General features: G+C 60.1%; 1 protein-coding gene and 1 long non-coding RNA gene across 5 annotated transcripts; one reads left to right on the forward strand and one right to left on the reverse strand.

Moving 5' to 3' along the window:
• Window positions 1-551: 551 nt before the first annotated feature.
• On the reverse strand, window positions 552-4149 carry LOC128747225 (uncharacterized). 3 transcript variants are annotated; one of them, XR_008412658.1, is made up of 3 exons: window positions 2895-4149; window positions 2538-2821; window positions 552-2463 (listed from the first exon to the last, which is right to left on the reverse strand). It is a non-coding gene; the product is annotated as an uncharacterized LOC128747225 (long non-coding RNA). The 3 variants fall into 3 exon arrangements; XR_008412659.1 differs by having other exon boundaries at window positions 552-1974; window positions 2107-2821; XR_008412660.1 differs by having other exon boundaries at window positions 552-1752; window positions 1819-2821.
• trim9 (tripartite motif containing 9) lies at window positions 3825-11417 on the forward strand. Of its 2 annotated transcripts, XM_053844941.1 has the most exons (11): window positions 3825-4699; window positions 6766-6861; window positions 7343-7465; window positions 8472-8582; window positions 8667-8820; window positions 8915-9060; window positions 10040-10178; window positions 10353-10391; window positions 10654-10957; window positions 11022-11184; window positions 11272-11417. In XM_053844941.1, the coding sequence occupies exons 1-11, from the start codon at window positions 3902-3904 to the stop codon at window positions 11347-11349; spliced, it is 2151 nt and encodes a 716-aa protein (XP_053700916.1). In that variant the 5' UTR covers window positions 3825-3901; the 3' UTR covers window positions 11350-11417. The 2 variants fall into 2 exon arrangements, with proteins under 2 accessions (XP_053700916.1, XP_053700917.1); XM_053844942.1 differs by lacking the exon at window positions 10353-10391.
• Window positions 11418-13631: the final 2214 nt, after the last annotated feature.

Here is a 13631-nt window from a genome sequence, read left to right on the forward strand (position 1 = left end):
AAGACCCACGAGGAAGAAGCTTGCCTCAGCAGCAGCGGGTTCGTCCTCGTGCCAGCTGCGTTTTCACCAAATCAGAGCTCCTACTGTGTACATCATCTCCTACAGTGGTCCCATCATCCGTCCCTGGGCTCCACCTCTCACCGCCAACATCGGCAGGCCAACCTGAGGGTCAAGGTGTTGACGCCCCCCTCCCCTCACGAGGACAGTCCTGAGTCGCGTGACCTCGTGCCCTCGGCCGCGGCCCTCAGCTGAGGCCAAGCGGGCTGCGGCTTGTCTGCAGGTGCGGCTGAAGTTGCCAGCAGCTGGGACTGTGGTCACGGGAGGCACAGTCACCTGAGCTCAGGTGCATCACCTCACAATCTGCGCTCGTGGGTTGAGAGAGGGCGCCGGGCAGAGGCTCTCGCTGAGTCTGTGGAGCCCCCGGGGTCAGCAGCCCGTGCCGCATCACCCCAGCCACCACCATGGTCCGGAACTCCACTCACACACGTGCAGGCCGAGCAAGCACACAGCCGCCCACCTGCGCTGCCAGGACGAGGAGAACGGAACCCACAACACAGCGATGACGTCTGGCTTCAGCGCCACAGAAATAGCAAGAGTCCAAGTTCAGTCTCAGCATCAGACGGATGAGTCAGTGGCAGATCTGGTGGACTCTGAAGAGGAGGGAGGCCTGTCGGAAGCTGTGGGCGGACGGGACGTGCGAGCGGCTCAGGAAGGAGCCTCGCTCGGGGACGGGCCTACGCCAACGGCCCGCAGAGGAGCGTCAGGCAGGGTCTCCACCTGGTCAGGCCGCAGCAGACGTGAGCGGTGGAACCTGCTGACGGTTGTTCCTCCCCACAACCAGGAACCTGCAGGGGATCCTTCAGTACTGTTGCTCCATGGAGCTGAGGATCAGAGGAGAAGCCTGACGTCCTTTTGCTGCTGATCCATGGATCTATTCTTAGGTGACAGCCGACCCACTGTCGGTGTGTATCTGGCCTGATTCCGCCTCCTATTTTCGGCTCCTCTTGTCTTCAGTTGCCCTGCAGTTGTGTGGCTGCTGGGCTGCTTGGTGCGGATGATCCAAACTGTGATGTTGTCTGACTCCCACTGGCTCCTTTCAGCTGCTCCGAATGACGGTCACAAACCACGGACCAGGATCTCGGGTACAGGGCTGGCGGCCATTATTGTAGTCCTTTCTATCTCGAGCATTTTGTAAATGTAACTTACAAGTTAAAAACACAAGTATTGTAGCCTTTATTTTGCTGAACAGCGACGGTGAGTGTGTGACAGAGAGGATAGACAGACCTCTGCAGTCGCCACTGACGTCCTTTGTGGCCCGTCACTGCACCCCAGGGGGCGCCAGTGATTGTCAAAGCTTCAGGCAGGTTTCTCTGCAGATGTGAGGAAAGGCCTGGAATCTTCTCACCAGAATCAACGCCGGCGCCGTCACATCGTCCCACCCCCTGCTCCACTTCTCGCACCTGTTCTGTTGCTCCTCGGGCCGGTGACAAAGGCAGCGGTAACCGGACCCCGGTGGGCGGGTCCCTCCTGGACGCCCTGTTGTTGCAGTGGCATGACACAGAGAATGGCTGCACATCACACACCACACAACTCTCCATTTTCTGGAGACTTCTGGGTTGACTGGCAGATTCTGGTTGCCATAGAGACAGCGAGGCGCAATCGATGAAGTTCTGCTTGACCCATCTCACTGGTGAGGTCGGGCCCTGCGGGACCCCGGGCAGCTCCTGCTGACTCAGCGCTCTGCTCTCCCTTCTGTTGAACCGCAGTGGAACCATGTGAGTCCCCGCAGCAGCAGAGCAACGTCACCAACCCACTTACAGCCAGAAAACCATGATGCTATTAACTGTGGCCCAGATTCCCTCCAGAGGTCGGACGTCTTGCCGGGGCGAGCGGCAGCACGTGCGCGCCTCTCTGCTCACGTGTCTCTTCAGCTGCATCTCTTCATCTCTGGCGCTCTGACACCCTCTCTCACACCTGCAGCGCCAGAGGTCAGAGGTCAGCTGAGGCACGGCTTGTGGCCGAGAGAGTTCATCTCTGCATCAGTGGTGAGGGTCCGGATGCCACAGATGGTGAGGAGCAGAGGGGCGGTGAGACAAGGTGACTCACCTGGATCCAGAGGGTCACATCACAGCTCCAGTTCACCTCAACGCTGTGCGTGTGTGAGGTCACCAGCTGGTTCTGTGTGTGGAAGACAGTCGGCAGAGCTTGACTTTGCAGCTCAGCTCTCAGGTCAGAGTAAGTGTATTCAGCCTTCTGTCTGTCTTTGCACTAACCCCCACCTGCCTTCAGGCTTTGAGTGTGTCTGCTGTGACAGGCTGGCAGCATCCTCGCTGGGTTCCCTTCAGCTGGACCGGATCTCCGGCAGCTGGTGACGGCAGTGATCACAGTCTGCTGCAGTGACACAGTTCCCCGCTGCAGCAGGAGGTGCCGAAGGGTTCGGGTGGGCCATGACCCTGACCAACTCTGGGGGGTCAGCGAGGTCACGTCACGCTTTCATGAGGGTCTGCCAAACTCAAGACCACAGCAGTTGTGTTTACCTTGTTGAAGACTCCAGCAGAGGTGTTTCAAAACATCCAACACCAGCTCGAAATTCCTTCCCACTCCAGAACCCAAGCCGTCCTCCTGCCGGCTCCCGTGTCGGAACCATGTCCAACATGCAGGTGTGTGAGACCCTCACCTGGATCCACTAGCACTGCGTGTGCAGACGTCCCTCCTCAGATTGGTGCTTCTCACTTGGAGGAAAGGTGGAGAGCTCCGTGGTCCGGGAGAGCCTCCGAGTAGAGGCGAGTCGTGAGCTCAGCCTTCAGCTCCAGTGTGAGGCCTGGCAGAAGCGTGTGAAGGAAGCATGAAACAAGTCTCAGTTCCACCCTCAATGGTTGGAGTGGAGCCCTCACCTGCTGCTCTTGCTTCGACGCGGCCTCAGTTCAGAGCAGGAAGTCCACCTCCACATGGAGGCAGCCCAGACCTGAAGCTTAGGCCCAGAACAAAGTCATCACGAGGCGCGCCAGCAAGCCTGTGTCCAAAAATAGCTGCCGTGGACTCACTCACAGTTGGTGAGGCTCAGCGCCGCGTTAGCTCGGGATCCACTCAGTGTTTGTGCGGATAAACTCTGCAGTTGCTGTTTATTTTCCGAGAACTTTTCAAAAGTGCCTTCCACGAGAGACGAGAGCCTCCTCACTACCGAGGTCACGACCCCCTCAGTTCTTTGCCCACGTGATCCCTGTCAGAGAAACATTGCCCCAGCAGAGTGGCCTGGCGCCGCCCGTGTGAGCATGAGGACCGACGATCCCGTTCAGTGAGATGGTCCCGTTTCATTCCAGCGAGCGGCAGCCCTGTTGCCACGGACGCGTCCCAGCCCTCAGCGGCCTCAGGGAGCCACGAGGAGCGTCCTCTGCCGCTTCATCTTCTCACACCCGAGTCGCGGGCCTCCCCGGAGAGGCTGCTCCCGTCTGCGACTGTTGCAGTGCAGTACGGACTCCGGCCGGCGTGTGAGGGAAGAGCGTCGGCCACGCACGGCCTTTCGGCGGCACTACTCACGGTTCCACCTCCTTTGACTCGCTTCTCACAAGAATTAAAGTCAACCGTGATGCACAACATCAAACTAGTCCCCTCCGCTGCGGCTCGCGGCCTGGATCTCTCGCTTAAGTTCACAAACAATAGCTGGTCTCCTCCGCCATAAGCTCATTAGCGTGAGCGGCCAGCGCTGTTGGCCAATGGGAGGGGAGGAGCCTTCCGAGCCTCCAATCAGACGCCGAGCAGCGACTTCATGGTGCTCCCTCATTGGCTGCTGGGAGCCTGGGGCCCGCCTCCGCAGTCTCCTCTGGTCCAAGGTCTCGCTGGCTGCGCTCTCACTCGGACGCGGCTGGATCTCGAACTCGCGACGCTCCTCGGCACCGGAAGCATGGACGAGATGGAGGACGAGCTCAAGTGCCCCGTGTGCGGCTCCTTCTACCGCGAGCCCATCATCCTGCCCTGCTCCCACAACATCTGCTTGGCCTGCGCTCGGAACATTCTGGTCCAAACCCCCGACTCGGAGTCCCCTCAGAGCTGCCGCGCGTCCGGCTCCGGGCTCTCCGACTACGACTACCTGGACCTGGACAAGATGAGCGTGTACAGCGAGGCGGACAGCGGCTACGGCTCCTACGGAGGCTTCGCCGTCAGCGCCCCCACCACCCCGTGCCAGAAGTCCCCGAACGGGGTCCGGGTCTTCCCCCCGGCTCTGCCCCAGCCGGGCGTCCCGCGGAACTCCTGCATCACCTGCCCGCAGTGCCACCGCAGCCTGATCCTGGACGAGCGGGGGCTGCGCGGCTTCCCCAAGAACCGGGTCCTGGAGGGGGTGGTGGACCGGTACCAGCAGAGCAAGGCGGCCGCGCTCAAGTGCCAGCTGTGCGAGAAGAGTCCCAAAGAAGCCACGGTCATGTGCGAGCAGTGCGACGTCTTCTACTGCGAGCCGTGCCGCCTCCGCTGCCACCCACCCCGCGGCCCACTCGCCAAGCATCGCCTGGTTCCGCCGGCCCAGGGGCGGATCAGCCGCCGCGCCAGTCCCCGCAAGATCTCCACCTGCACGGAACACGAGCTGGAGAACCTGAGCATGTACTGCGTGCAGTGCAAGAGCCCGGTCTGCTACCAGTGTCTGGAGGAGGGGCGCCACGGGACCCACGAGGTCAAGGCGCTGGGCGCCATGTGGAAGCTGCACAAGGTAGGGCTCCGACTCCTGGAATGGGACGGTGGGGTCCGAGCTGCGGGGCGCGGCCCCTGCAGGGACCCGCACGCAGGGTGTGCGGTGGTGAGGAGGCATGTGCTGGAGCACCAGATGTGGAGGCAAGTGGGTGGTGCACGGGGCGGCGCCTCCGTCACCTTCTGACCGCTGCGATGATGGCGCAGCCTCCTCAGGAGTGTCCGGGACCGGTGCGTTTGGCCCGCCTGGTCTGAGCCCCGCGCTCGCTCTGACGGAGAGGCCCTGTGACCCGTCCAGTCGTCAGCACGACGAAAAGCCCGCCAATCGTGCCACGTCGCACCCTGACCGCCGCCGAGCCGAGTCACGAGTCGGACAGAATCTGGGGAAAGGTCCGCTGATAATTCCAAGTATTCGTGTCTGTGGTTCAGAACGCGTCCTCTGAAATCTGGGTCGAGTCCCAGCTGGTGGCAGGAACACCTGCCCACCTGCAGCTGTTGTCCTGTAGTCACGGCACCTGCCTGCTTCTTCTCTAGCAGCCAGAAGTTGGCTGGATGGGGGAGAAGCGGCGTGGGCGGGTGGCTGCGACGCTGCCGCCTGTGCTCTCAGCAGGGGGCGCAGGACGGAGCGGGTGCCCGGGCTCGGGGTGCTCCCCTGCAGGAGCTGGAAACGCTCAGCTACCTCTGGTTGTTGAGGGAGGAGAACCCTCTCCAGGAAGGAGCAGCTGCCGTCATGGCAACCCTCCCTGGGAAGCAGCTGAGAGACCCAGAAGGAAGCCACCGCGGATGCTGGACGGTCCTCCTCTCTCTGCCAGGGTGGCGCCGGACCTCTGAGGTCATCATGGCCTTCATCCTGGCAGGTCTGCTGAAGAGTGAAGCTGCAGTCTGGGAACTTGGAGGAGCTCATACACGTGTTGCCTTGGAAACACTGTCGACCGTGAAGACACTTCTTGTTTACAACCTCTGATTTCCTCCGTGGACTGTTGGACCATTCTCATCTTCCTTCCCAGATCCAAGAGGTCAGCAGTGGAGTGTTGCAGTGCGAGTGGATGTTCATGCTAAGGGGTCACGTCCATCATGTCCCGTCTGTCAGAAGAACAGCGGATGATGTGGCGAGGAACTTGACAGTAAACTTGCTCCAGAACCAGAGAGGTGGCCTGCAGCTTGGGTCGTGGAGAGTCTGCTGGCATGAAGCTCCTCAGTCTGTGTTCCTGCATCACTTCAGAGGGAGGGACGTGCCGCATGTGCGGCCCAGAGGAACCAGTCGGGAGTCTCCGAGTCTGTCACTGACACGTGGCGGGCAAGCACCAACGCTGCTGGTGCAGAATGAAGACAAAGGAAAACTGGTCAGAAGACGGAGCTGCGCATCTGTGTCTGCAGAAGACGCAAAGCTCTTGTGTGGTTCTGAAGCGCCTCAGCTGCAGTGGTCTCTCCAGACTGATGGTCACGGCAGGCAGAAAAGTTGGATTGTGGCAGTGCATTATGGGAGCCGGGTCTGGGATCTGAGCTGCGCTGGTCACATCCTTCAGGCTCTAATGCAGAGTGGCTGTGACAGTGCTGCGCCTCAGGAGCGAGTGAGGTGCGCCTCGCGGTGTCCCGGTCACATGACCAGCGCCAGCTCCAAGATGTTGCTGGAGGTTTGAGCTCCACCAGTCTGGCTTAGCAGCGGCACTGGCCCGAGCCAGACTGGTCCGACGAAGAGAGCGCGCGCGTGTGTCTTGCATGTTCTGAGCCGGTTTCAAGGACTGCACGTCTCTGCTGGTGGTGTGGTGGGTCAGTCTGGAGCCGGCCGGGCCCCCGGGGCTCGGTGATGTGGCGTCAGAGTTGTCTGTGGGGGACGGAGCTCCTGCTGCTCCCTGGCCACTCCTGGGAGCTTTACATTCCAGTCTCTGCTCAGCTGCCACCAGCTCCGGCTGCGTGTTCGCTGCAGCTGCCTCGGCTACCCAAACCCTGGGGTCAAAGGTCAGCGGCTGGTCTCCCTAGAGCCGATCTGACAGCAGCGAGTTGGTGCCCCCCCTCCCCATGAGCATGAGGCGTGTGCAGCGTCCAGGATCTGTGCTCTGACTGGTTCCCGCCTCTCTCTCTGTGCAGGGTCAACTATCCCAGGCTCTCAACGGTCTGTCAGACCGAGCCACCGAAGCCAAAGAGTTCCTGGTCCAGCTCCGCAACACGGTCCAGCACATCCAGGTGAGCCTGACGTCCAGCCGACACGGACGCCGCGTTTCCATGACGACCTCACTCACGGCAGGTGGAGGCGGAGCTCCAGGCCCGTCAAGGTGTCCTGACTTGGACATGAGAGTGCAGGGTTCTAGTCACACTGGAGCTGGAGACGTCAGGCCAGAGGAGGAGCGTCGCCATAGCAACAGGCTGCAGGCGGGACATTATTTACTGTGGCGCACGTGTTCGCCACATGAGAATGATGTGTGGCAGATTATTGAGCCTCGGGACTAGAGGGAGGAGCTGGGAGGCGACTGGTCCGACTGGGCGTGGTCCTGACCCCAGCCTCAGGTTTCAAATCCAACTGATGAGACTCAGGAGAGTCAGAGAGGCTGGTGGGCGGAGGAGATGAAGTGAGGGTGATGATGATGAAGGCTGGCTACTGACGGGAAGGATGGAGTCTGAGTCTGGGCGGGGCCGTCCTGACGCCTCTCTTGTCTGGCTCCCGCAGGAGAACGGCGTGGAGTTCGAGGCCTGCCTGGTGGCCCAGTGCGACGCCCTCATCGAGGCTCTCAACCGCCGCAAAGTGCAGCTGCTCGCTCGTGTTAACAAGGAGCACGAGCACAAGTTGAAGGTGAGTGACAGCGCCCCCTGCTGAAGAGAGACCCCGCCCTGCTGCCCTCCCGCAGCCTGAGCTTGGCATCAGAATAGGACACAAAGGTTCTGGACGGTATTATCCGCTCTGGATGATCATCTCCGAAGCCCAAAATAAACCCTGCCTCTGCAGGTTTGTTCTCATGTCTCGGATGGCTGCCTGTTGCAGCTCGTCTGGAGGAGGAAGCCAGGCGTCATGAAAGGCTCTTCTCTGCAGATAAATGAGCCTCAGAACATGAAGATGGGGACGTGGATGAGAAGCCAAGTGCAGAGGAGGAAGCGGGGGATGAGGAGGGACCTAGTTGTTCTGCGCAGCATCCAATTTCACGCTCTGCGGCGTGGAGACTGTCACGCGCGTGGGCGGCTGCGAACACACTTGACTGTGTGGGGCTCCTTCAGCCATGCGTCAGGGCCCGTCTGAGAGGTGGTGGTGGTGGTGTCACTGCTGATCTGAGCTTGAGGCAGGGAGACACGGCCCTCGCGTCGAAGCCTGGCAGCAGCGGACTCTGACGCTGGAGCCCGGTTGCCATGGCGACGCTGAAGCGGCAGCAGAGTGTTGCGGTTTGGACTGATGCCTGGGTGGAAGTGGCTCTGCAGGAGCTGATCCTCTCCTCCCACCGTGGCCGTCGCCTCGCTGCGACTCGTCCGAGGCTGCTCCAGCGCTCGCACGTCAGCTCAGATGGAGATGAGGTGAGGCAGCCGTGACGTCGCACCCTCAGGAGGATCAGGAAGTGACCCTGCAGCCTCCTGGGGAACACTGAACACCACACGGTCCCACTTGTCTCTGAGATGGCTCCCAGACTCGTGACCTGCTGGTGTGAGTCGGGGTTCCATCGGCCTCGCGGCGACTGCAGAGGATTTTCCTCGACGTTGTAGCTGGGAGACCTGTCGGATTGCAGCAGCTGTTGCCTAGCAACCGTGGGTCCAGAGTGTGGGGGACGAGCGGCGCGCGTCCTCCCAGGAGTCACGGGTCAGTCTCTGTCCAGGTGGTGCGGGACCAGATCTCCCACTGCACCGTGAAGCTGCGCCAGACCACCGGCCTGATGGAGTACTGCCTGGAGGTCATCAAGGAGAACGACCCCAGCGGCTTCCTCCAGGTCAGCTGCTCCGCCGAACCCGGGAGGTCAAGGTGGCACTCGGGCCCCTGAATGTCTCAGAACGTTGGCTGTTGCTGTGCTCAGATCTCTGACGCTCTGATCCGGAGAGTTCACATGACCGAGAGCCAATGGGGCAAAGGCACGCTGACCCCGAGGATGACCAGCGACTTCGACCTGACCCTGGACAGCGGGCCGCTCCTGCAGACCATCCACCAGCTGGACTTTGTTCAGATGAAAGGTAGGAGCTGTGACAGGGAAGTGACGGCTCCTGGTCCACGTGTGTGTGTGTGTGTGTGTGTGGAGGCTGAGCTGACGTGCTCCTCTCGCCGCAGTGCCAGCGCCCCCCATGCTCCAGCTGGAAGAGTGCTGTACTCAGAACAATAGTGCCACGTTGTCATGGAAACAGCCGCCACTCTCCACCATCGCCGTGGAAGGCTACATTCTGGAGCTGGACGACGGGAGCGGGGGTCCGTTCAGGGTAGGTCCTCTGCTCACTCACCTGAGCCCGCTCACCAGCGCCACCTGTCAAAGAAAGTCTTTGTGTGGCTGAGGTCATGTGACACTCCGTGGGGACAGCTGTGGCCCGGATCAAAGACACTGGGTTCTGTAGTCCCTGAGTCCGTCTTTGTTCTGACCCAGCTAGAGTGGGGGAGGGCGCCCCTCACTGGAGCTGGGTTTGGTGTTTGGTGACGCCTGCTTCAGTCCACTTCTCCCAGTCCTTCCTCTCTGTGGGGACAAGGAAAGAGTAATAACTCCACCATATCCTGCCAAACACGCTGATACTTCTGCATCTCACGATAAATTCCATAAACCTGTGGCTCACTCGCTGCATCGGACCTGCACACGTGAACATGAGGAGAGGGTGACGGCGCCGCGCTCTCCAGCTCCACGCCGTGTGACAGTTGTGGAGAGTGTGGTGGACTGTGGTGCACCATGCTAGTTTGACATGAGACACAGCAGACAGACAGACAGACGGCTCCATTGAAGCCCTAAATAAAGCTGGCAGAGCAGCCTGTCAGACACCAGCGGCTTCTACCAGAGACCTGGAACATTGAGTTTCTCATCTCTGCACTGCAGAGTTCACTCTTCTATTGAGACGTCAACAAACACAATGGTGTTGGAGACAAACTCCACTCCTGAGTTCCATCATCAAACAGTGTCCAGAGAGACTGTAGATCATTGTCATGATCGCTGAAATGACCACATTTATCGCGACTTTTTTGGTCCATATGGCCCGTCCCTTGTGCGGACCTCCACTGTCCAGTGGGAGCCGTCTCTCACTCCCACCTGAGAATCAGCCCAAATCCTCCTGAAAGCCTCCAGAGAGTTGGGCCGACGCTGGCCTTGCTCAGCTGACAGCTCTGTGAGGGCATCAGCGCCCTCTGCTGGTGCGGTTCTCCTCCTGTGAGTCAGCCAGTCTGTGGACTGACCGGTCCTAACGTGGAGTGTCTTGACAGGAAGTGTACGTGGGCACGGAGACCATCTGCACGGTGGACGGGCTGCACTACCACAGCACCTACCGGTCCCGGGTCAAGGCCTTCAACGGCAGCGGAGTGGGCCAGTACAGCAAGACGCTGCTCATGCAGACCTCCGAGGGTGCGTCTTTGTTTCCGCCTCCTCAGGTGCAGGGGGCCCCTAGAGGTCAGTGGGGCAGGTTGGATCAGAGGCAAGGTCTGAGCCTGGCAGCAAGTTCTTCTGCAGCCGCCCCCTGACCCCTCCCCCTCCTCCTTCATGCCTCTTTATCTCCATCCTGCTTCTCTCCTGTTGCAGCTGGACTCCCGCCATGTGACATGCAGTCTCTCGGCGCAGGTAGGGCCCCTCCGTCTGCCCAGCGCCGCCTCTTCCATCAGTGCCGTGGTCACTCGGGCTCCAGCAGGGGGGCGTTTGTGGCTCAGTGGGCTGCGGCTTCAGGGACGGAGCCCACCCCGCAAACGTCTGCCTGCTGAAGCTCTGTTCGCTGCCGCCGAGGCGCCTGGAGGCTGCTCGGCTCGGTGTTGCAGAACCATCCTTCTCCATGCTCCAGTCACCCCACCTCCAGGAGCGTGTGTTTGAACCTCGTCTTCCCCCGCAGTGGCCTGGTTCACCTTCGACCCCGCCTCGGCGCACCCTGACATCATCTTCTCCAACGACAACATGACGGTGAGCTGCAGCAGCTACGACGACCGCGTGGTGCTGGGCAGCGCCGCCTTCTCCCGGGGCCTGCACTACTGGGAGATGACTCTGGACCGCTACGACAACCACCCGGACCCGGCCTTTGGCGTCGCCCGGGCCGAGGTTCTGAGGGACGTGATGCTGGGCAAGGACGACAAGGCCTGGGCCATGTACGTGGACAACAACCGCTCCTGGTTCATGCACAACAACTCGCACACCAACAGGTGAGTGGCCGCGCCGTGCTCTGCTTTCCTCCCACGTGACAGGAGGCCTGCTGTTGTTGAGCAGGACGGACGGAGGCATCAGCCAAGGGGCCACCATCGGGGTCCTGCTGGACTTCACACGAGGAATCCTCATCTTCCTGGTCAACGACGAGCAGCAGGGGCCAGTGGCCTTTGAGAACCTGGACGGGGTCTATTATCCCGCCCTCAGCCTCAACCGGAACGTGCAGGTGAGGAGCCAGACCCGCTCTGTCGCTGCTGTAGTTCGGAGGAGCAGCAGCTCCCCCTGCAGGCCTGAGACTGTGCTGTGTCTGCAGGTCACCCTGCACACTGGGCTGCCCATCCCCGACTTCTACACGCCCGGGGAGGCCGACCCCTCTGGATCCATGTGCTAGAGACTCGCCACCGCTTCCATCATGGGAGACGTGAGCCTGTGGCCCGCGAGCCAGAAGCTGGATCACACCGTCGTCTGCCATGTCAGAAGCCATGCTGAGGGCCGGAGCTCAGACCCGCCCTCTGCTGCCCCCAGTGGTCAGTGAGCTCCTCTCCGTTTTCTCCCGTGTTGTGTGAAGCCAGGAGTGTGCCTCAGTGGGAGGGGGGAGGGGGGTGTTGTTTGAATGTTTTGATGGTGGACCGGTTGGCGAGGTCAGGCAGGGGTCAACACTCCCTGTAGAAGATACAGAATATAGAAAGAAGGTTGTGATGGTGGGAGACCTCTGGCTGACTGGAGCAGCCCGTGCTGCCCGCCCCATCATGCACTGCAGAAGCCCACCGCTGACAGAAACGTAAAAGTTTAATGCCAACCACCGTGTGACCTCTGACCTGAGTCCTGATCAGCATCGGAGGGAAGTCGGAGAACGTTGGCTTTGAACGACAACAAGCACATTCCTCTGCCATCAAGGCCATAACTGAAGCAGGGTGACGGAGGGCTGCCAGCGCGCGCGCGCGTGCGTGCGTGCGTGTGTGTGTGTGTGTGTGTGTGTGTGTGCGTGCGTGCCAGACAACAGCAATAGTTTTGGCTTCCTGCAGCCAATGTTTTATGATGTGTTTCTGCTTTCATTAGTGGCTTTGCTCCTGTGACCGCGTCCACAGAGAGACTTTATAGACGCGCAGCTGTACATGAGCGAGACAGACGCTGCAGTGGCAGCCGTGTCCTGCCGGTGGCGCTCATGCCTAGTTTAGAGAAGACGCCGCTGTGAATAGCCCAGCCAGTTATTGGTGTTTTTAGAGTTCTGTTTATCCACTTGGTGTAATTATGAGGGAATATTGTTGGTGGTGTTCTCACTGCGTCAGGAAATGTATTTTTATGAGGACTGGATTTGTTGTGCCCAAGTGAAGTGAGAGTGTTCTGTGAGGAGGAGCCATTTTTCATTCACTCTGTGCATTACTGCTCTGAGGGAGTCCACACCAGGTGCTATCATGACCCCTGACCCCCGACCCCGGGACTCCTGCTGCTGCCTGGGCTCAGCCTGGCGGTGCCACTGATGACCCTGGCTGGAGCTCCAGGATCAGGGGCGGCGGCGACTCGTCTCAGACTGGAAATCAGTAGGAGAGGTCACTGAAGAAAAGAGGGTCAGTGAAGGTCAGGACACGTCATGTGACTTCCTGCCTGTGTGGCAGCGTCGCTGCGCCAGTTAAACAGGGGTCCTCACACTAGTGACAGGCTTAGTGATGGACGAGTGTCTTGGTTCTGAAGCAGCCAAACACTCGGGACACCGCGACCCTGCTGACCTTTGATACCCAAGAAGAAGCGCTGCAAGCTCACTCAGAAAGGCCTTTCGCGCCTCTATATCCCAGCTGCGCTGGAACAAGTTTACTTTTGGAAGCACAAGTCATTTGTGGCGTGTGGGCGGAGCAGGGCGTGTGGGCCAGCACCTCAGCAGCGCGCGATTGTAAACAACCAAATCACTTAGCTCATGCTCGACCAGTCCGAGTCACACGACTCGATGAGCCGCTTGTCGCTGGGCGACACGCAGGTTTGGTTTCCTTTGTACAGGTGTGTGTTTGTGTGAGAGAGAAGGCAACTCTAACCTTATTTGAACCGTGTTGGACACCAACGGCCTCTTATTGACTCTTACACTTGAGTCACCAACCTAAATGATCTGCTATTTTAAATATGTCTCTCATTTTCCTGTGACATGAGCCGCTGTGATTCCTGTGTGTGACAACTCAATAAACGCCTGGAAAGACACCACGTGTTCCCCGCAGACCGCTCTGTTCTCTGAGGCGACAGTGGAGTTGCTCACCAGACGCTGCTGCGCGCACCGGTCTGACGCCGCGAGCAGCAGCAAACCTGCTGCGTTTAGCCCGACGAAACGCCGTGAAACTTCACCAAGGCCTCGCGAGAACCACGTCAAACCCACTTCCGTCTTTGGCTTCGACTCCACCGGAGAGCGGCGCGGGAGCGGGACGCGCCTTCGGGTTGGAAGGCGCAGTGACAGCGACACGTGTTTGTGCTACAAGCTCAATGTGTGAAACGTTGATTCCAATCTCCGGTCCGTGAAGCACCAACCAGCCGGCCAACTTCCCGAAAACACAAGCCTCTCCCGCTAGTCGGTTAGCTCCGACGTCCTCCTCCAACTCGCTCCATCAGAGGAGACAACGAACCCCGGCGAGCGCTCGCACCCTCGCGGGCGTGACCTCGGACCCTCGGTCCAGCGGGTGCGTGGGCTGTCCC

This window comes from Synchiropus splendidus, chromosome 16, assembly GCF_027744825.2.
Source record: "Synchiropus splendidus isolate RoL2022-P1 chromosome 16, RoL_Sspl_1.0, whole genome shotgun sequence".
Lineage (NCBI taxonomy): Eukaryota > Metazoa > Chordata > Actinopteri > Syngnathiformes > Callionymidae > Synchiropus > Synchiropus splendidus.